Genomic DNA, 20,975 nt, shown 5'->3' on the forward strand with positions numbered 1-20,975 from the left:
GATCTCCTGACCTTGTGATCCGCCCGCCTCAACCTCCCAAACTGCTGGGATTACAGGTGAGAGTCACCACAACTGGCCAGTTTAAAATATTTTAAATAATAGCTTTATGCATTCTCTAGTTAATAAAGCTAATGGAAGTCCCTGACCAAGATCTGGTTTCATTGAAACATCCAGACTGTTGAGGTTTCACATAAACAAATGTACCTTAATTTCCAACAATAAAGAAAAATAACAGTTAATACATTTCTCAGAATAAACACATCTCCTGATAACCAGGGACATTCAAACAATAGGAACAAATGAAGTCTCCATCTGAAGACAGTGTAATGCCAGCTATCTCCAAACTGTCTTTTTTTGTTTTTTTGCCTCCGGCCGAGGCAGGAAGATCGCTTGAGCACAAGAGTTAGGGAGCAACCAGGCAAGTCAGACCCCATCTCTAACAAAAAGTCTCACTCTGTCACCTAAGCTGGAGTAAGTGGTATGATCTCGGCTCACTGCAACCTCCGCTTCATGAGTTCAAGTGATTCTCCTGCCTCAGCCTCCCAAGTAGCTGGGACTACAGGCGTGCACTGCCACACTTGGCTAATTTTTGCATTTTTAGCAGAGACAGGGATTTACCGTATTGGCCAGGCTGGTCTCGAACTCCTGACCTTGTGATTCACCCGCCTCAGCCTCCCCAAGTGCTGGGATTATAGGCATGAGCCACTGTGCCTGATCTCCAAACTATATTTTCTTTTTTTTTTGAGACTGAGTTTCTCTCTTATTACCCAGGCTGGAGTGCAATGACACGATCTCACCACAACCTCCGCCTCCTGGGTTCAGGCAATTCTCCTGCCTCAGCCTCCTGAGTAGCTGGGATTACAGGCACGCGCCACCATGCCCAGCTCATTATTTTTTGTATTTTTAGTAGAGACGGGGTTTCACCATGTTGACCAGGATGGTCTCGATCTCTCGACCTCGTGATCCACCCGCCTCGGCCTCCCAAAGTGCTAGGATTACAGGCTTGAGCCACCGCGCCCGGCACTTCTTTTTTTTTTTTTTTGAGACGGAGTTTCGCTCTTGTTACCCAGGCTGGAGTACAATGGCGCAATTTCGGCTCACCGCAACCTCCGCCTTCTGAGTTCAGGCAATTCTCCTGCCTCAGCCTCCTGAGTAGCTGGGATTACAGGCATGTGCCACCATGCCCAGCTAATTTTTTGTATTTTTACTAGAGACGGGGTTTCACCATGTTGACCAGGATGGTCTAGATTTCTCAACCTTGTGATCCACCCGCCTCGGCCTCCCAAAGTGCTAGGATTACAGGCTTGAGCCACCGTGCCCAGCCCAAACTGTATTCTTATAATGAGGCTACTACAAGGCTAAACTGGACTTGGATATGAGATAAAAACATTCCAATGCTTGTGCCAGAGAGAACCAGCATTAGCCAGTGATCACTTGGAAATAAGAAGTTATAGAACAACAGTTGTAAAAATATATGTTTTACTTAAATTTAATGCAGCCGGGCGTCGTGGCTCAAGCCTGCAATCCCAGCACTTTGGGAGGCCGAGGCGGGTGGATCACGAGGTCAAGAGATCGAGACCATCCTGGTCAACATGGTGAAACCCCATCTCTAATAAAAATACAAAAAATTAGCTGGGCATGGTGGCGCGTGCCTGTAATCCCAGCTACTCAGGAGGCTGAGGCAGGAGAATTGCCTGAACCCAGGAGGAGGAGGTTGTGGTGAGCCGAGATCGCGCCATTGCACTCCAGTGTGGGTAACAAGAGCGAAACTCCATCTCAAAAAAAAAAAAAAAAAAAAAATTTAATGTAGGCCCTTCTTAAAACTTAGGATAGCACAATAAATTCCTGGCCTGTAATATGTGGAAACTGCTACACTATGTAAGGCAAACCCTCCCTCCATCATGGGAATACTCACATGTATGCCAACTGTGCACACAAACCAAAACTGTGCTTACCTTAAGAGGCTGGGGGCCTCTCAATCCTGTTTGTCCTCCCATCTGGGGAGAGCCCTGCTGAAGAGGCTCAGTCAGTAAGTTGCCAGCACTTCCCATGCCTGGGTTTGGGTACTGCATATTCTGTCGTCCTCGGCCTGCTCCAATTGAACCGTTCATGACTTGATTAGGCATTATCCCTTGTCCATTGCCTGCAGCCAACATTCCAGGATTCATGCCAGCATTCATCCCTGTGTTCATTCCCATGGCAGGCTGATTTACTGGACTGTTCATCATACCTGTTGACTGCGTAGGACCCTGATTTGGTCCACTAGCGCCCATTCCCATGTTGGGAGAAGTCAAGCTGGCCTGTGTCATTGGGCTTTTGACCATGCTATTTATCAAACCTAATCCAGGACTGTTCTGTTGGGCCTGGGTGGCCATGACTTGACCTGGGCCACCAACTCCCATATTGAGGTTAGGCGAACTACCAGATCGCAGCAATTCTGATAGCTGTTTATGTTTAGAAGCTGCATCTTGTACTATGCCAAGACTTGTCTGAAGCTGATTAATATCACCACCATTGGTTAGTCCCAACTCTGTAGAGTTGATTAATTCATCTGGTAAGTCGTGCTCCAAGTCAAAGAGAGAGCCAAAATCTAAAAAGCAAAGGGAAAAGATAAAGGTCAAAGAATGACAAAACCAAAATAAAAAACTACTCTGTATTTTCTTTCTTCATAAGCATTAAACATCATTTCCAAACCTCACTCCATGTTTTTCTATTTATTTGAGACAGGGTCTTGATCTGTTGCTCAGGCTGGAATGCAGTGGCAGCTATCTTGGCTCACTGTAACCTCCATCCAGATTTAAGTGATTCTCCCATCTCAGCCTCCCAAATAGTAGCTACGACTACAGATGTGCGCCACCACCCCAGCTAAATTTTGTATTTTTAGTAGAGGCAGGGTTTGCCATGCTGACCTGGCTAGGCTTGAACTCCTGAGTTAAGCTTTCTGCCCATGTTGGCCCTCCAAAGCGCTAGAATTACAGGCATGAGCCACCACATGCACCCCTATACATTATTCATATTGTGGTTTTTTAGGTCATATGAAAACAATTTTATGTTAGATTATTTAAATCGAGGGGATATTTGGTTATATCAACAGACTTAAACACTTAAGAACTATACCTGAAGTAAGACTGAAGGAAAGAAGGATTAAAAGTACAACCTGCCCACCCCATCAATGGATAAAGAAAATGTGGCACATATACACCATGGAATATTATGCAGCCATAAAAAAGGATGAATTCATGTCCTTTGCAGGGACATGGATGAAGCTGGAAACCATCATTCTCAGCAAACTAACACAAGAACAGACGACCAAATACCGCATGTTCTCCTAAGAGATTACAAGTTTTTTGGTTGGGCATATTCTCACTCATAAGTGGGAGTTGAACAGTGAGAACACATGGGACACAGGGAAGGGAACATCACACACCAGAGCCTGTGGGAGAGTAGGGGGCTAGTGGAGGATAGCATTAGGAGAAATACCTAATGTAGATGACACATTGATGGGTGCAGCAAACCGCCATGGCATGTGTATATCTAGGTAACAAACCTGCATGTTCTGCACATGTATCCCAGAACTTAAAGTATAATAAAAAAAAGAGGCCGGGCGCGGTGGCTCAAGCCTGTGGTCCCGGCACTTTGGGAGGCCAAGGCGGGTGGATCACGAGGTCGAGAGATCGAGACCATCCTGGTCAACATGGTGAAACCCCGTCTCTACTAAAAATACAAAAAATGAGCTGGGCATGGTGGCACATGCCTGTAATCCCAGCTACTCAGGAGGCTGAGGCAGGAGAATTGCTTGAACCCAGGAGACGGAGGTTGCGGTGAGCCGAGATCGCGCCATTGCACTCCAGCCTGGGTAACAAGAGCGAAATTCCGTCTCAAAAAAAAAAAAAAAAGAAAAGAAAATAAAACCCAACATTCTAAATAATGTTACAGAATTAACATAGTAGTTGAAATAAAATTTTATTTTTAGTAAAAAAAAAAAAAAAAAAAAGAATACCCATTATTACATGAGGTGCTAAAAGTTTGTATTCGCAGTCATGGAGAAAAGCAATAAAATTAAGCTGTATTAATATTCCCAAGTTCCTTATAAGAACAGTTATAATAACTTGTCCATACACAAACTAAATTCAGGAAGGACAGGAAAAATTTTAAATATTCTAATACATAAAGACAGACAACTGATACAAAAGACCTGTCATTTGTGGAACATTCAGTGTGTGCTCCAGTTCAGCAGAGGCTATCCACCATTTTTTTACCAAGTTCCTGTATAGTAGTACCTGCCTCAAAGTAGGCCCTCAACAGGCTTAGTAAATTTGCTTTCAACTTGAACTACAGAATACTTCTCCTTAACCAAAATCTAGCCAGAACAGGGTATAAAATCATGCCTCTGGCTCCTTCACTATACAAACCATCCCTATCAAATACAGAGTGCAAGACCAGCCCTGGTGGCTCACACCTGTAATCTCAGTACTTTGGGAGGCCAAAGCAGCAGGAATGCTTGAGTCCAGGCCAACACAGCAAGACCCTGCCTCTACAAATAATAAAGTCAGTTGAGTATGGTGGTACTAAGCTATAGTCCTAGCTACTCAGAAGGCTAAGGTGGGAGAATTACTTGAGTCCAGGAATTTAAGTTGAGCTCTAATTGCACAACTGCACTCCAGCCTGGGTGAAAGAACAAGATCCTGTCTCAAAAAAGAACAAACAAACAAGACTGGGTGCTGATTATAAATTAATGCAAGAATAATCAACCCTGGCAATATTAGCATTTTGAGCTGTATAATTTTCTTTGCTGCAGGTGGAGGGAGATTGCCTTGTGCCCTCTAATACCACCAAGAGTCTCCTGGTCCTTCTTATATATGCCAGTGGCACCCATATCCCAATTGTGAAAATCAAAAATGTCTCCAGACATCATCAAACGTCCCCTGGGGAAACAAAATTACTCCTGATTGACCTACTGACAATATTAACCTATTATAGAAATTACTTAAGTTTTCTTTCCTTTTAATTCTCTAGTTTTCACATCAAAAAGGCATTACTGGGTGCTGGCACAGTGGTACACACCTGTAGTCCCACCTATTCAGGAGGCTGGGGCAAGAGGATAGCTTTAGCCCAGGAATTCATATCAAATCTGGGCAGCATAGTGAGACCCTGTCTACTAACAGTAACAAAAAATCTGCAGCTGTTATCCTCTTAAAAAATAATCCAACCTTGCCTGGTGTGGTGGCTCACCTATAATCCCAGCACTTTGGGAGGCCAAGGTGGGTGGATCACTTGAGGCAGTTGTTCAAGACCAGCCTGGCCAACATGGTGAAACTCTGTCTGTACTAAAAATACAAAAATTAGCCGGGCATGGTGGCATGTGCCTGTAATCCTAGCTACTCAGGAGGCTGAGGCAGGAGAATCGCTTGAACCTGGGAGGTGGAGGTTGCACTGAGCAGAGACTGTGCCACTGTACTCCGTCCAGCCTGGGCAACAGAGTGAGACTCTGTCCCCCCAAAAAAAAAAAAAAAAAAAAAAAAAAAGAAGAAAGAAAAAGCAATACTATTACCAACTTTATACAAAACAATGAAAACATGTAAAATAAATAAATTCCAGGGAAAATACTTACACCTTAATGAAAAATCATAGGATGGAATGTCCCAGTTTCTTTAACAATTCCATAGCGTAAGCTGGTTGCGGGGGGGCGGGGATCCTGATTCAAACAAGCCAACTATAAAAACCCATTTTGAAATGAGAGTAAGGGATCTTTAAATATAGACTCAGCAATGGGTGATGGTAAAAAATTATTAACTTTATTGTCTATAACAATGGCACAATTTTCTTTTCTTTTTTTTTTTTTTTGAGACGGAGTTTCGCTCTTGTTACCCAGGCCGGAGTACAATGGTGCAATCTTGGCTCACCGCAACCTCTGCCTCCTGGGTTCAGGCAATTCTCCTGCCTCAGCCTCCTGACTAGCTGGGATTATAGGCACGCGCCGCCATGCCCAGCTAATTTTTTGTATTTTTAGTAGAGATGGGGTTTCACCATGTTGACCAGGATGGTCTCGATCTCTCGACCTCGTGATCCACCCACCTTGGCCTCCCAAAGTGCTGGGATTACAGGCATGAGCCACTGTGCCTGGCCCCGAATGGCGCAATTTTTAAATAAATCCTTTTTACTGAGAGACATACACTGAAATATTTCTGGTGAAATGACATGGCTAGGACTTGCTTTAAAATACTTCAGCAAAAAAAAAAAAAAAAGTGGGGGGGAAGTGTGGTATATACTAATAAACTTGAGGCTGGATAACAGGCACAACGTATTTCTTTTTTTGAGACGGAGTTTCGCTCTTCTTACCCAGGCTGGAGTGCAATGGCACGATCTCGGCTCACCACAACCTCCACCTCCTGGGTTCAGGCAATTCTCCTGCCTCAGCCTCCTGAGTAGCTGGGATTACAGGCACGCGCCACCATGCCCAGCTAATTTTTTGTAATTTTAATAGAGATGGGGTTTCACCATGTTGACCAGGATGGTCTCGATCTTTTGACCTCGTGATCCACCTGCCTTGGCCTCCCAAAGTGCTGGGATTACAGGCTTGAGCCACCGCGCCCAGCCGGCACAACGTTATTTCTTATGAAAAAAATATATATTTCATTAAATTGAAATTTCCCATTTATAAAAGTTTAAAAGAAAACGACACGGGAAGTCAGACTACTGTAATCCTACTGCTGTTACTAGAGAAAATTAATCCCTGGTTTATCTTTCCATAAAGAAAACATCATAGCTGAATTGTTTACAGGTATGTCCTACACCAAACTTTCAAGGAAAAGATAATTCAAGCTTATGAAAATAATACTAAAAACTAGAAGTAATATTTTAAAAATGACACAAGGCCAATGTAAGAATAGGCCAATCTATTTCACGGACACAGAAGCAAGACTCTTTAAAAGAGAAAACCAAATTCATGTCTTAAAAATCATCATTCGCTGGGTGTGGTGGTTCACGCCTGTAATCTCAGCACTCTGGGAGGTTGAGGCAGGCAGATCACGAGGTCAGGGGTTCGAGACCAGCCTGGACAAGATGGTGAAACCCCATCTCTACTAAAAATACAAAAATTAGCTGTGCATGCTGGTGGGCACCTGTAATCCCAGCTATTTAGGAGGCTGAGGCAGGAGAATTGCTGGAAACCAGGAGGCGGAGGTGGCAGTGAGCCACGACCGCACCACTGTACTCCAGCCTGGGCAACAGAACAAGATTCCGTATCAAAAAAAGAAAAAAAAAATCATCAAGTTGGAACAATCCCAGGAATCTAGGAGACATAAGAACATCAAAGAGCCGGGCGAAGTCGCTCACACCTGTAATCCCAGCACTTTGGTAGGCCGAGACAGGTGGATCACGAGGTCAAGAGATCGAGACCATCCTGGTCAACATGGTGAAACCCCGTCTCTACTAAAAATACAAAAATTAGCTGGGCATGGTGGCGTGTGCCTGTAATCCCAGCTGCTCAGGAAGCTGAGGCAGGAGAATTGCCTGAACCCAGGAGGCGGAGGTTGCAGTGAGTCGAGATTGTGCCATTGCACTCCAGCCTGGGTAACAAGAGCAAAACTCCATCTCAAAAAAAATAAAGAACATCAATAAACTGTCACTCGCCATAATAACAAAGGACAAAGAAAATATGATTCATTTTTATGACTCTAAAAAAAGCACTGGATAAAATTCAATACCCAATCACAATATAACAACAAAACTTTCAGCCATCTAGAAACTGAAGGAAGTTTTATACTCATGAAGTTTCCAAAACCTAAAAACTAAGAGCAAATCTGCCTAATGAACCAACATTAAAAGTAATCTCAGGCCGGGCGCGGTGGCTCAAGCCTGTAATCCCAGCACTTTGGGAGGCCGAGGCGGGTGGATTACGAGGTCAAGAGATCGAGACCATCCTTGTCAACATGGTGAAACCCCGTCTCTACTAAAAATACAAAAAATTAGCTGGGCATGGTGGCGTGTGCCTGTAATCCCAGCTACTCAGCAGGCTGAGGCAGGAGAATTGCTTGAACCCAGGAGGCGGAAGTTGCGGTGAGCCGAGATCGCGCCATTGCACTCCAGCCTGAGTAACAAGAGCGAAACTCCATCTCAAAAAAAAAAAAAAAGTAATCTCTTGGCCGGGCGCAGTGGCTCAAGCCTGTAATCCCAGCACTTTGGGAGGCCGAGGCGGGTGGATCACGAGGTCAAGAGAATGAGACCATCCTGGTCAACATGGTGAAACCCCGTCTCTACTAAAAAAATACAAAAAATTAGCTGGGCATGGTGGCGTGTGCCTGTAATCCCAGCTGCTCAGGAAGCTGAGGCAGGAGAATTGCCTGAACCCGGGAGGCGGAGGTTGCAGTGAGTCGAGATTGTGCCATTGCACTCCAGCCTGGGTAACAAGAGCAAAACTCCATCTCAAAAAAAAAAAAAAAAAAAAAAAAAAAAAAAAAAAGTAATCTCTTCAGTATCAGAACAAGAAAAAAACTTCTTACTACTATTTCTATTCAGCATTGTACTGGAGCATCTACTTAGCTAGAGCAACAGTGTAAGAGAGATTACAAGTTTTTTGGCTGGATGCGGTGGCTCATGCCACACCTGTAAGCCCAGCACTCTGGGAGGCCAAGGCAGGTAGCTAACAAGGTCAGGAGTTTGAGATCATCCTGGCCAACATGGTGAAACCCCATCTCTACTAAAAATATAAAAATTAGCCGGGTGGGGTGGCGGGCCCCTGTAATCCTAGATACTTTGGAGGCTGAGGCAGAAGAATAGCTTGAACCTGAGAGGCAGAGGTTGCAGTGAGCCTCGACAGAGTGAGACAACAACTGGGGAAAAAAAAAAAAAGTTAGCTGTGTAGTGGTGCACACCTGTAGTCCCAACTACTTGGGAGGCTGAGGCAGACAGGAGACTAGCTTGACCCTGGGAGGTGGAGGTTGCAATGAACTGAGATCGCACCATTGCACTCCAGCCTGGGCAATAGAGTGAGACTCCTTCTCAAAAAAAAAAAAAAAGGGCCGGGCGTAGTGTCCCACACTGGTAATCTCAAAACTCTGGGAGGCTGACCAGCTTGGCCAAAATGGTGAAACCCTCTTTGTACTAAAAATACAAAATTAGCTGGGCATGGTGATGAATGCCTGCAATCCCAGCTACTTGGGAGGCTGAGGCAGGAGAATTGCTTGAACCCGGGAGGCGGAGGTTGCAGTGAGCCGAGATCGTGCCACTGCACTTCCACCTGGGCAACAAGACCAAAACTGTCTCGAAAAAAGAAAAAGAAAAAGAAGCAAAACTTAACTGTCTACAGATAATATAACTGCTGACAGAGAAAATTCAAAGCAAATATATGTAACATCACACTGCGTCCCATGAATATATATATAACTACTGTCAATTTTAAAGAAATACAAACAAGTGGAAATTGTGAGAGGTTAGCAAGGTGACTGGTTATACCATAAATATAAACAAATCAAAGTCAATTTCTGTACACCAGCAACAAATGGTTACAAATATTTTTTTAAACATGTATAGCTGGGGGTGGTGGCTCACACTTGTAATCCCAGCACTTTGGGAGGCTGAGATAGGTGGATTGCTGGAGGTCAGGAGTTCAAGACCAGCCTGGTCAATGTGATGAAACATGGTCTCTACTAAGAACACTAAAATTAGCTGGGCATGGTGGCACATGTCTGCAGTCCCAGCTACTTGGAAGGCTGAGGCACGAGAATCACCTGAACCCAGGAAGCAGAGGCTGCACTGAGCAGAGATTGTGCCACTGCATTGGGCCTGGATGACAGGGTGAAATTCTTTTTTTTATTTTTGAAATGGAGTTTCACTCTTGTTGCCCAGGCTGGAGTGCAATGGTACGATCTTGGCTCACTGCAACCTCTGCCTCCCGGGTTCAAGTGATTCTCCTGCCTCAGCCTCCGAAGCAGCTGGAAACACAGGCATGCACTAGCACGCCCGACTAATTTTGTATTTTTTAGTAGAGACAGGTTTTCTCCATGTTGCTGAGGCTGGTCTCAAACTCTTGATCTCAGGTGATCCGCCCGACTCAGCTTCCCAAAGTGCTGAGATTACAGGCATGAGCCACTGCGCCCAGCCATCAAACTTTAAAAATAACAGGCCGGGTGCGGTGGCTCAAGCCTGTAATCCCAGCACTTTGGGAGGCCGAGGCGGGTGGATCACGAGGTCGAGAGATCGAGACCAACCTGGTCAACATGGTGAAACCCCATCTCTACTAAAAATACAAAAAATTAGCTGGGCATGGTGGTGCGTGCCTATAATCCCAGCTACTCAGGAGGCTGAGGCAGGAGAATTGCCTGAACCCAGGAGGCGGAGGTTGCGGTGAGCCGAGATCGCGCCATTGCACTCCAGCCTGGGTAACAAGAGTGAAACTCCGTCTCAAAAAAAAAAAAAAAAAAAAACCCAAAACAATGATTTATGACATAGAAAAAAACTGACAATGTATAAAACAGGTGTAAACTCAAAAGTGAAGGCTGCCTAAATGGAGTATCTCAAAACACTTAGACAAAAATCCTCAGTATTAAAGACATCAATTCTCCCCAAGTACTGATCTATAGATCAAATGCAAATATCAATCAAACTTCTGAAAGTTTTTCAGGGAACTGGACAAGATGATTCTAAAGTATACACAAATCCCAAGAACCATTGGAATTGTGAAAAAATAAAAAGGAAAAGAAAGCCAGCAGGGTAGCTCATGCCTATAATCCTAGCACACTGGAAGGCCAAGGCAAGAAAAGACCTCATCTCTACAAAAATAAAATTTTTAAAACCTAGCTAGGTGTGCTGGCATGCACCTACTACTCCTCACAGGGCTTGATTGAGGCTGCAGTGCACTATGATCCTGCCACTGCACTCTAGCCTGGGTGAAAGTGAGGCCCTGTCGCAATAATTTAAAAAAAGGATGAACCAGGTACAGTGGCTCATGCCTGTAATCCCAGCACTTTGGGAAGATGAGGCGGGTGGATCACCTGAGGTCAGGAGTTGGAGGCCAGCCTGGCCAACATGGTGAAACCCTGTCTCTACTAAAAATACAAAAATTAGATGGGCATGATGGCAGTCTCCTGTAATCCCAGCTACTCAGGAGGCTGAAGCAGGAGAACTGCTTGAACCTGGGAGGCAGAGGTTATAGTAGTGAGCCGAGATCACACAATTGCACTCCAGCCTGGGCAACAAAAGCGAGACAACTCAAAAAAACAAACAAACAAAAAAAGGCAGGAAATAACCTTGTTTCCACCTCTGCATAACAACAAAGTGCCTACTTCATGTTATTTGTGATTAAATGAGTGAATAAATGCAAAGTGTTTAGAACAGTACCTGGTACACACTAAACACTATAAACGTGTTACCTATTGTTATTTAATGGACTCATTAACTATTAGGAGATAGGCCAGCTTATAATGATGACCACACACATTTATTTGGCACTTTCAGTGTGTCAGGCATTTTTCTTGACACCTCACGTATTATTGTCATTAATCTTGATAACCTCAGAAGTCCATGCTAACCCATGTACAGAGTTCATCAAGCAGTAACCACCTTTAGTAATATAGAAGTCTTTATTATTCTAGGGCCTACAGCGAGGGTTTTAATTTCATCTGTACTGAAGCCAAATCTATTGTATTTGATTGCTGTCTCATGTTTTTCCTTTTTTTTTTTTTTTTTGGAGACAGGGTCTTTCCTGCTCTCTTGCCCAGCCTGGAGTGGAGTGGGGGGGGGGGATCACAGCTCACTGCGGCCTTGACCTCCCGGCTCAAGCAATCCTCCTTAGCCTCTCAAGTAGCTGCCACCAAAGGCACACATCACCACACCTGACTAGTATGTTTTAAATTTTGTTGAGATGGGGTCTCTCTCAGCCATGTTGTCCAGGCTGGTCTGAATCTCCTGGGCTCAAGCAAGCCTCCCACCTTGGCCTCCCAACGTGCTGGGATTACACATGTGCCATGGTGCTGGGCCAGCAACTATTTTTTCTAGATAGTAAGGTGGGCTCTCAGATGTTTATCTACTTTTGCCCCCTTTATATTTAATTAAAAATTTATGAATCTTAAGTTTGTTCCATTACCTTTTAACTATCCTGTGGCAAATACTGAAAAACAGTATCACAAATGACTATTGAAATGAATAAAATCCAGTAAGACATTTTCTGCTTACAAGTGTCAACCAATCAAAATCACTAGGCTGCTTCTACTAAGTAGTTTGTTCTTAAGTTCCTTTATGCCTTTAATGATGCTTCAGTATAAAAATGACTCTCGGTAAAACATTTCTTCTGTTTCCCAAGGAACAGTATTTTTTTTTAAGTTTCTTCATCTGAGTGTACATTCACTCCAAACATGGTGAAGTAAAATGTGACAGGACACATATAAATCTGATTTGAGAAGTTTAGCATAGGCTGGGTGGCGTGGCTAACACCTGTAATCCTAGCACTTGGGAAGGTCAAGGCAGGAGGGTTGCTTGAGTACAAGAGTTCAAGACCATTAGCCTGGAATGTAGAAAGATCCCAGTCTCAACAACAAAAAAACCCAAAAATTAGCCAGGCATGATGGTGCACACCTGCAGTCCCAGCTACTTGGGAGGCTGAGATGGGAAGACTGCTTGAGCCCAGGAGGGTGTGGTTGCAGTGAGCCATGATCATGCCACTGCACTCCAGACTGGGCAAGAGAATGAGACCCTGTCTTGAAAAAAAAAAAAAAAAGAGAGAGAGAGAGCGGTTTAGCCTAATACATGATTTACCCAGTGGACCATGTATTAGAAATGTGACAATTTAAACAACCACCGAGTTTGGATTAAACACGTGGGAAACCAGTGTTGAGTCAAACCATCCTTTCATTATTACATACTGATTCTGTAGATCACCCTTGCTGTCTTCTGTATTGTTTGTGGTCTGCTCCTTGAAACAGATTTAACCATATAATCCCTCATAAAACAAACTCGGCAGCTAGGCATAGTGGATCACACCTGTAATCCCAGCACTTTGGGAGGCCAAGGCGAGCAGATCACCGGAGGTCGGGCATTCTAGACCTGCCTGACCAACATGGAGAACCCCATCTCTACTTAAAAAGAAACACAGTTATTAGCTGGGTGTGGTGGCGCATGCATGCCTGTAATTCCAGCTACTTGGGAGGCTAAGGTAGGAGAATCACTTGAACCCAGGAGGCGAACAGTGAAGTGACAAGAGATGGATCCATTGCACTGTAGCCTCGGTAACAAGAGTGACACTGTCTCAAAAATAAACAAGCTCGGCTCATTCAGCCTTTCCAAAAATCAAAGGATGAAAACAATTCCACGATATGTGAGAAACAAATTAAATATATGTAAATGAAGCATAACCTTCAAAATTAGTACCGTTAAAATCATAATCCTAAACACTGCACTGTCTACGAACATAATCAGACAAGTTTCTAGTTACTTAACTATGACACAAATTAAATTAAAATAATTTTGGCTCAAAATCTAATTCTACTATATTAGTACCTCTCACATTTACACTTTTTTCTTTTTTACTTAAAAGGGTCACACATTATTTTTTGAATAAACACACTTACCTTTGTACTTTAGGTAAAATGAAGTAAAATCAACTAAGTTCTCTTAAACTGTGTTCATTAAGTAAAATACCTTTATTAATTATTTTAAATCTAGTCAATTCTCAAATCCCACTTAGAAGACAGAATCTATCTTCTGTTCCTCCTCCCTTTAGCTGGCTTTCTCTGTAGCATTAAAATGCTTTTAGGGCTGGGCATGGTGGCTCATGCCTGTAATCCCAACACTTTGGGAGGTGGAAGAAGGTGGATCACCTTAGGTCAAGAGTTTGAGACCAACCTGGCCAACATCGTGAAATCACATCTCTACTACAAATACAAAAATGAGCTGGCGTGGTGGCACACGCCTGTAATCCCAGCTACTCAGGAGGCTGAGGCTCGATAATCACTTGACCCTGGAAGGCAGAGGTTGAAGTGAGCAGAGATCATGCCACTACACTCCAGCCTGCCCAACGGAGCGAGACTCCAGCTTAAAAAAAAAAAAAATGGGCCGGGTGTGGTGGCTCAAGCCTGTAATCCCAGCACTTTGGGAGGCCGAGGCGGGTGGATCACAAGGTCGAGAGATCGAGACCAACCTGGTCAACATGGTGAAACCCCGTCTCTACTAAAAATACAAAAAAGATTAGCTGGGCATGGTGGCGCGTGCCTATAATCCCAGCTACTCAGGAGGCTGAGGCAGGAGAAATGCCTGAACCCAGGAGGCAGAGGTTGCGGTGAGCCGAGATCGCGCCATTGCACTCCAGCCTGGGTAACAAGAGCAAAACTCCGTCTCAAAAAAAAAAAAAAAAAAAAAAAAAAAAAAAAAAAAAAGGTTTTAGGCCAGACCCAGTGGGTGGCTCACACCTGAAATCTCAGCACTTTGGGAGGCCAAGGCAGGTGAACTGCTTGAGCCCAAGAGTTTGAGATAATTCTGGGCAACAGAGCAAGACCCTGAATCTACAGAAAAATTTAAAAATTAGCCAGGCATGCTGCTGCAGCTACAGGCTGAGGTGGGAGGATCATTTAGGCTGGCAGGTCGAGGCTACTGTGAGACAAAATTGTGCCACTGCACTCCAGCCCAGAAGACAGTAAGACCCTGTCTCAAACAAACAATAAAAAATGCTTAATATTTTAAAAGAGTGGACAATACAATCTTTTCTTTCTTTCATCTAATCCAGTAGTGAGTCCACAGGATGAGTAGGAACTAGACAGAAAAAGAGTGGAACAACCTATGGTGGGGACGAGTAAAAGCTCAGCCAGTTAGTTCAGCAATTGAAAGAGTGGGGAGAACAGAGCGACTGATGAAGTGAGAATAGATCAGAACATTTCAGAGTCCCTAGTCCAGGTTACAGATTTGGGATTTTTTTAAAAAACAAACAAAAAAAATAGTTGAAAATCAAATGTACATAACATGAGTCATTCTAATTCTGATAATGGTTTGGCTAAACACTGAAACTACCGATCTTACAAAGATTTCTTGTTCTTATTGCTTTGGGACACTTTTACCCTTAAATTGGATGCTTAAAAAGCATGAAATTTTGCATCTACAGCTTTTAAAATGAGAAAATTTTGTCTGTCTTACAAATGTTATCAGGTTCAAACAACTTTCCCAACCTCTATTCAGTACTTCATTATAAAAGGTACTTTAACCCTCCATAGATGAAGCAGAATTATCTAATCATATAAAGAACCCAGCTACCAAGGAAATAAAGATGTACAAACATTTCAAACTACATAATGTAAAGGAACATTAAGAAAATTAAAATGAAATATCCATGCTGGAACGACAGGCAAGATATCTAATACTTCTAAAAAAAAAAAAATTAGAAAAACCTGTGCATTTTATACAAATTTGTATAAAAGATGATAACTATACACGATTACATAGCTACAAATGCTGGCAGCTGTTGAATTTTGAAATCCAACAGAGTGAAAGGGCAAAAATGCAAGCAAATTTCAAAATATGTACTCTTAACACTGTCCTGCTATCATGACATCAAAAGGTATACCTCTACTTTAGGAAGAGATTATACTGAAGTTTATTCTTAAACCCCAACACACCTGGCATGGGGGCTCACAACTGTAATCCCAGCACTTTGGGAGGCCGAGGCAGGCAGATCATGAGGTCAGGAGCTCAAGACCAGCCTGGCCAACATGGTGAAACTGTCTCTACCAAAAATACAGAAATGAGCCAGAGGTGATGTCGTGTGCCTGTAGTCCCAGCTATTCAGGGGGCTAAGACGGCAGGAGAATTGCTTGAACCCAGGAGGTGGAGGTTGCAGTGAGCCAAGACTGTACCATTACACTCCAGCCTGAGTGACAGAGCAGCACTGCATCTTAAAAAAACAAAACAACCGGCCGGGTGCGGTGGCTCACACCTGTAATCCCAGCACTTTGGGAGGCCGAGGCGGGTGGATCACGAGGTCAACAGATCGAGACCATCCTGGTCAACGTGGTGAAACCCCGTCTCTACTAAAAATACAAAAAATTAGCTGGGCATGGTGGCGTGTGCCTGTAATCCCAGCTACTCAGGAGGCTGAGGCAGGAGAATTGCCTGAACCCAGGAGGCGGAGGTTGCAGTGAGCCGAGATCGTGCCATTGCACTCCAGCCTGGGTAACGAGAGTGAAACTCCGTCTCAAAAAAAAAAACCAACCAAGCATTTCAGACACACACACACACACACACACACACACACACACACACACACACACAATTCTTTTTGAAATGGAGTTTTGCTCTTGTTGAACAGGCTGGAGTGCAATGGCACGATCTTGGCTCACTGCAACCTCCATCTCCCAGATTCAAGCGATTCCCTTGCCTCAGCCTCCAGAGTAGCTGGGACTACAGGCACCAACCACCACACCCGGCTAATTTTTGTATTTTTAGTAGAGACGAAGTTTCACCATGTTGGCCAGGGTAGTCTTGAACTCCTGACCTCAGGCAATTGGCCTGCCTTGGCCCCCCAAAGTGCTGGGATTACAGGTGTAAGCCACCTTGCCCAGGCTTAAGTCTTGAATTTTAAACAGAAATGAAATGCTTTAATTGATCAAGAATGTGACCTGGAGCTATGTTTAGAAAGGCCAGACACTATGGCTTACACCTGTAACCCCAGCACTTTGGGAAGCAGAGGCGCATAGATGGCCTGAGGTCAGGAGTTTGAGACCAGCCTGGTCAACCTGGCAAAACCCTATCTCTACTAAAAATACGAAAATTAGTCGGGTGTGGTGGAGTGCATCTGTAATCCCAGCTACCCTCAAAGCTGAGGCAGGAGAATTGCTTGAACTCCGGAGGCGGAGGCTGCAGTGGGCCGAGATCATGCCACTGCACTCAGCAATAGAGCAAGACTCTGTGGCCAAAAAACAAAACAAAACCCAACTACACAATGAGGACACTATTATTTATTAAAATCTCACCTTAAGAATCAACTCAAGGACGTGTTTTATAAAAGTACGCCTAAACCGTGTGTTAACTGTCACTGAACATTTCTTGATTTTGGGCAAACCTGGGGATTTGTTACAAGGAAACACCTAAAGGGAATCCCAGATGGAGAAACTAACATACTATCTTTTAAAAACTAAAACCGCCGGGCGCGGTGGCTCAAGCCTGTAATCCCAGCACTTTGGGAGGCTGAGGCGGGTGGATCACGAGGTCGAGAGATCGAGACCATCCTGGTCAACATGGTGAAACCCCGTCTCTACTAAAGATACAAAAAATTAGCTGGGCATGGTGGCACGTGCCTGTAATCCCAGCTACTCAGGAGGCTGAGGCAGGAGAATTGCCTGAGCCCAGGAGGCGGAGGTTGCGGTGAGCCGAGATCACGCCATTGCACTCCAGCCTGGGTAACAAGAGCGAAACTCCGTCTCAAAAAAATAAATAAATAAAAATAAAAACTAAAACAAACAAACAAAACTGTGTATCTGTAAACGATGGGGAAAGTGAATAGTATCCAGGTTGGTATCTGGTGTATTTTTTACATTTATGACAACTGGTAACCCAAACATGGATCTTGAACAAAATAAACAATTCACTTTTTCAATTACAATTTACCAAAAACTTCCAAGGCAAATGACAAGCTCATTTCAAAAGAGGTAAATAACATATCTCTAGTCTTCCTGCCATTATTCTCCCTACCGCTGCTCTGTACAGTGTTACTAGAATTTCCTCAACTATGTCACTCCCCTGGTCATAAAATTTCTATCCTGATGCTAAGATAAATGGGAAATTCCTGAGCATATTTATCTTTCCATAATGGGACCCCAACATCCTTTTCCATCTGTCTCCCATGAAAAACCCTACCACACAGCCTATATTCTAGCCACATCAGAACCATGCTCTTTAGCTCCATCTGAAAAACCCTTCCAACTTTGCCTATGCTACTTTAATTCCCACCAAACCCTGTTCAAATAATACATTTTTTACTGAAGAAAATTGTCAAAAACAGGCCGGGCTAAGTGGCTCAAGCCTGTAATCCCAGCACTTTGGGAGGCCGAGGCAGGTGGATCACGAGGTCAAGAGATCGAGACCATCCTGGTCAACATGGTGAAACCCCGTCTCTACTAAAAATACAAAAAATTAGCTGGGCATGGCGGCGCGTGCCTATAATCCCAGCTACTCAGGAGGCTGAGGCAGGAGAATTGCCTGAACCCAGGAGGCGGAGGTTGCGGTGAGCCAAGATCGCGCCATTGCACTCCAGCCTGGGTAATAAGAGCGAAACTCCATCTCAAAAAAAAGAAGAAAATTGTCAAAAACAATCCCTATCCCCTGCCTTTATATAGACCATTTAAAAAACCTTTTAAAGCATAACTTATGGGAAAATTGTGTGGACATGTGTAACAACCCCACTGTATCTCTAAAGGCTTTGAGAGAAGGCACCTTAATTGTCTTTGTATTTCAAACGCCTAAGACTTGGGAGGTATTCAACGTCTGTTGGCTGAAACAAGATAAAGGTACAGCAAATGAAAAGAATGACGACTCAACTCAGAAGAACCACACAACTTCCAAATGCCCCAAATGTAACATCCCTACCTCCATCACACCCGCCCACCCACTTCACAAATACTATGCTTCCAGGCACTGTGGCTCATGCCTGTAATCCCAGCACTTTCAGAGGCTGAAGAAGGTGGATCACGGAGGTCAGGAGTTCAAGACCAGCCTGACCAACATGGTGAAACCCTGTTTCTACCAAAAATACAAAAAATTAGCAGGGCATGATGGTGCATGGCTGTAATCCCAGCTACTCAGGAGGCTGAGGCAGGAGAATTGCCTGAACCTGGGTAGCAGAGGTTGCAGTTAGCCGACATCGTGCCACTGTACTCCAGCCTGGGCAACAGAGGGAGAGTATCTCAAGAAAAAAAAAAAATACCGTGCTTCCTATGTTCCCCAATTTATTAAATCATTACCCAGCCAGGCACTGTAAATCACGCCTGTAATCCCAGCACTTTGTGAGGCCAAGGTGGGTGGATCACTTGAGGCCTGGAGTTTGAGACCAGCCTGGCCAAAATGGTGAAACCCCCATCTCAACTGAAAGTACAAAAATTAGCTGGGTGTGGTGGTGCATGCCTGTATTCCCAGCTACTTGGGAGGCTGAGGCGTAAGAATCGCTTGAACCTGGGAGGCAGAGGTTACAGTGAGTGAGCCAAGATCACGCCACTGCACTCCAGCCTGGGTGACTGAGAGAATCTCTCAAAAATAAATAAATAAATAAATAAATAAATAAATAATTCCTCGCCCATCAAGTTGCTCAGACTTTAAACTTGGGAATTATCCTTGATTTCTCCATCTGACTACCTAACCTGGAATCAATCACCAAGTTCTCTTGACCACCCATCTTCCCTCAAATCTTCCCACTTCTTTACACCTTGAGTGCTTTCTAATCAATCACCAAGTTCTGTCAATCATCCATCTTCCTTCAAATCTTTCCAAGTCTTTACATCTTTTGTGCTAAGAGTGGCTGGAACCATAAAAGAGCTGTTCACTGGTCTCCCTGCCTCCCATTTTCCCCTGCTTCTTCCCAAACCATTTCTACTTTCACTGAGCTGCCTAAGGTACAATTCTGTCCTATCCATTAAATGGGTAAAATGTAAAGTCTAAATTCCCATCATACCTGCAGGATTGGCCCTTTGCTCACCTCTACAGTCCTGTTTTTTGCTTTCCTACCAGTCAGATAGTACTTACGGCTTCCCAGAACAGGGTATACTCAGGTCTCATACAATCTCCTTTCTAGCCTGGGCTCATTTTTACTAATCCTATCTCTATCCTGGAGATCTCAAGATCAGAAACAACTCCTCAAAGACAGCCATCCGGGCCTGCAACTACTGGGTTAGGTCCTCCTGTTCCTCCCACTATACACGTACTTTACAAATATAATGCTGGTCATACCAGATTTAATGAATGCCAGTCTTTTCCCCTTATCTATAAACTCCAGGAAGGAAAGAAGGAACAATGTACCGAGGGTAAGTGCCTAGCATACAGAAAATGTTGGCCCAATACAGAATAACTACCATCTTGTTAGCTCTTCTAAGCCAGTATTCTTCAAATTATGGCTCACAAGCCAACAGTGGGTCATGAAATCAATATAGTAGGTTGCAAACAGTACTAAAAAAAAAAAAAAAAAAAAAAAAAAAGCAACAGAAAATATCAGAGTACATTACAAGCAATAAGTGTAAGTATTCTTTGTTCATTCTTTGAAAGTTTCTGGTGCTATAAGTAAAAGGTAGTTCTTCCTTAAGAGCAGTAAAAAAAAAAAAAAATTCTTTGGAGCACTACACTGCTTCTACTTTTCTTCTTCCTCCTTTATAAGAAAGTTTCTTGGAGCCAGGTATAATGACTCATGTCTGTAATCCCAGCCACTGAGGAGCCTGAAGCAGAAGGTTAACTTCAGCCTGGGCAATACAGCAAGACCCCCATTTCAAAAAAAAAAAAAAAATTTAAGACCCAGGTGAGAAAATGAAAAATAGAAAAAAATTATGCTTAATCGGTCAAGCATGATGGCTCCTACCTGTAACACCAGCACTTTGGGAGGCCGAGGCAGATGGATCACCTGAAGTCAGGAGTTTGAGACCAGCCTGACCAACATGGTGACACCCTTTCTCTACTAAAAATACAAACATTAGCCAGGTGTGGTGGCGGGTGTCTGTAATCCCAGCTACTTGGGAGGCTGAGGCAGGAGAATTGCTTCAACTCAGGAGCTGGAGTGAGGCAGGAGAATCACTTGAACCCAGGAGCTGGAGGTTACAGTGAGCTAAGGTTGTGCCACTGCACTCCAGCCTGGGAAACACAACGAGACTCTGTCTCCAAAAAAAAAAAAAAAGAAAGAAAGAAAAAGAAAAAAGAAAAAAAAATTATGCTTAACAGTTACACAGTTCTTTACCAAGAAGCCATTCTTATCTTGAACATTTCTAACAAGAACAATGTTTCTCCATTTTCTCATTATGCCTTAA

At 43.8% G+C, this 20,975-nt stretch overlaps 1 protein-coding gene across 1 annotated transcript in view; it reads right to left on the minus strand.

The window, feature by feature from the left end:
* Nucleotides 1-20,975, minus strand: part of EP300 (EP300 lysine acetyltransferase) — a 92,095-nt gene that overhangs the window by 62,069 nt on the left and 9,051 nt on the right. The window contains exon 2 of the mRNA XM_003932837.3: nt 1,956-2,590. Within this exon, the coding sequence (XP_003932886.1) occupies nt 1,956-2,590 (635 nt within the window). The remainder of the gene's footprint in view (nt 1-1,955; nt 2,591-20,975) is intronic.

Source organism: Saimiri boliviensis, chromosome 21 (assembly GCF_048565385.1).
Source record: "Saimiri boliviensis isolate mSaiBol1 chromosome 21, mSaiBol1.pri, whole genome shotgun sequence".
NCBI lineage: Eukaryota > Metazoa > Chordata > Mammalia > Primates > Cebidae > Saimiri > Saimiri boliviensis.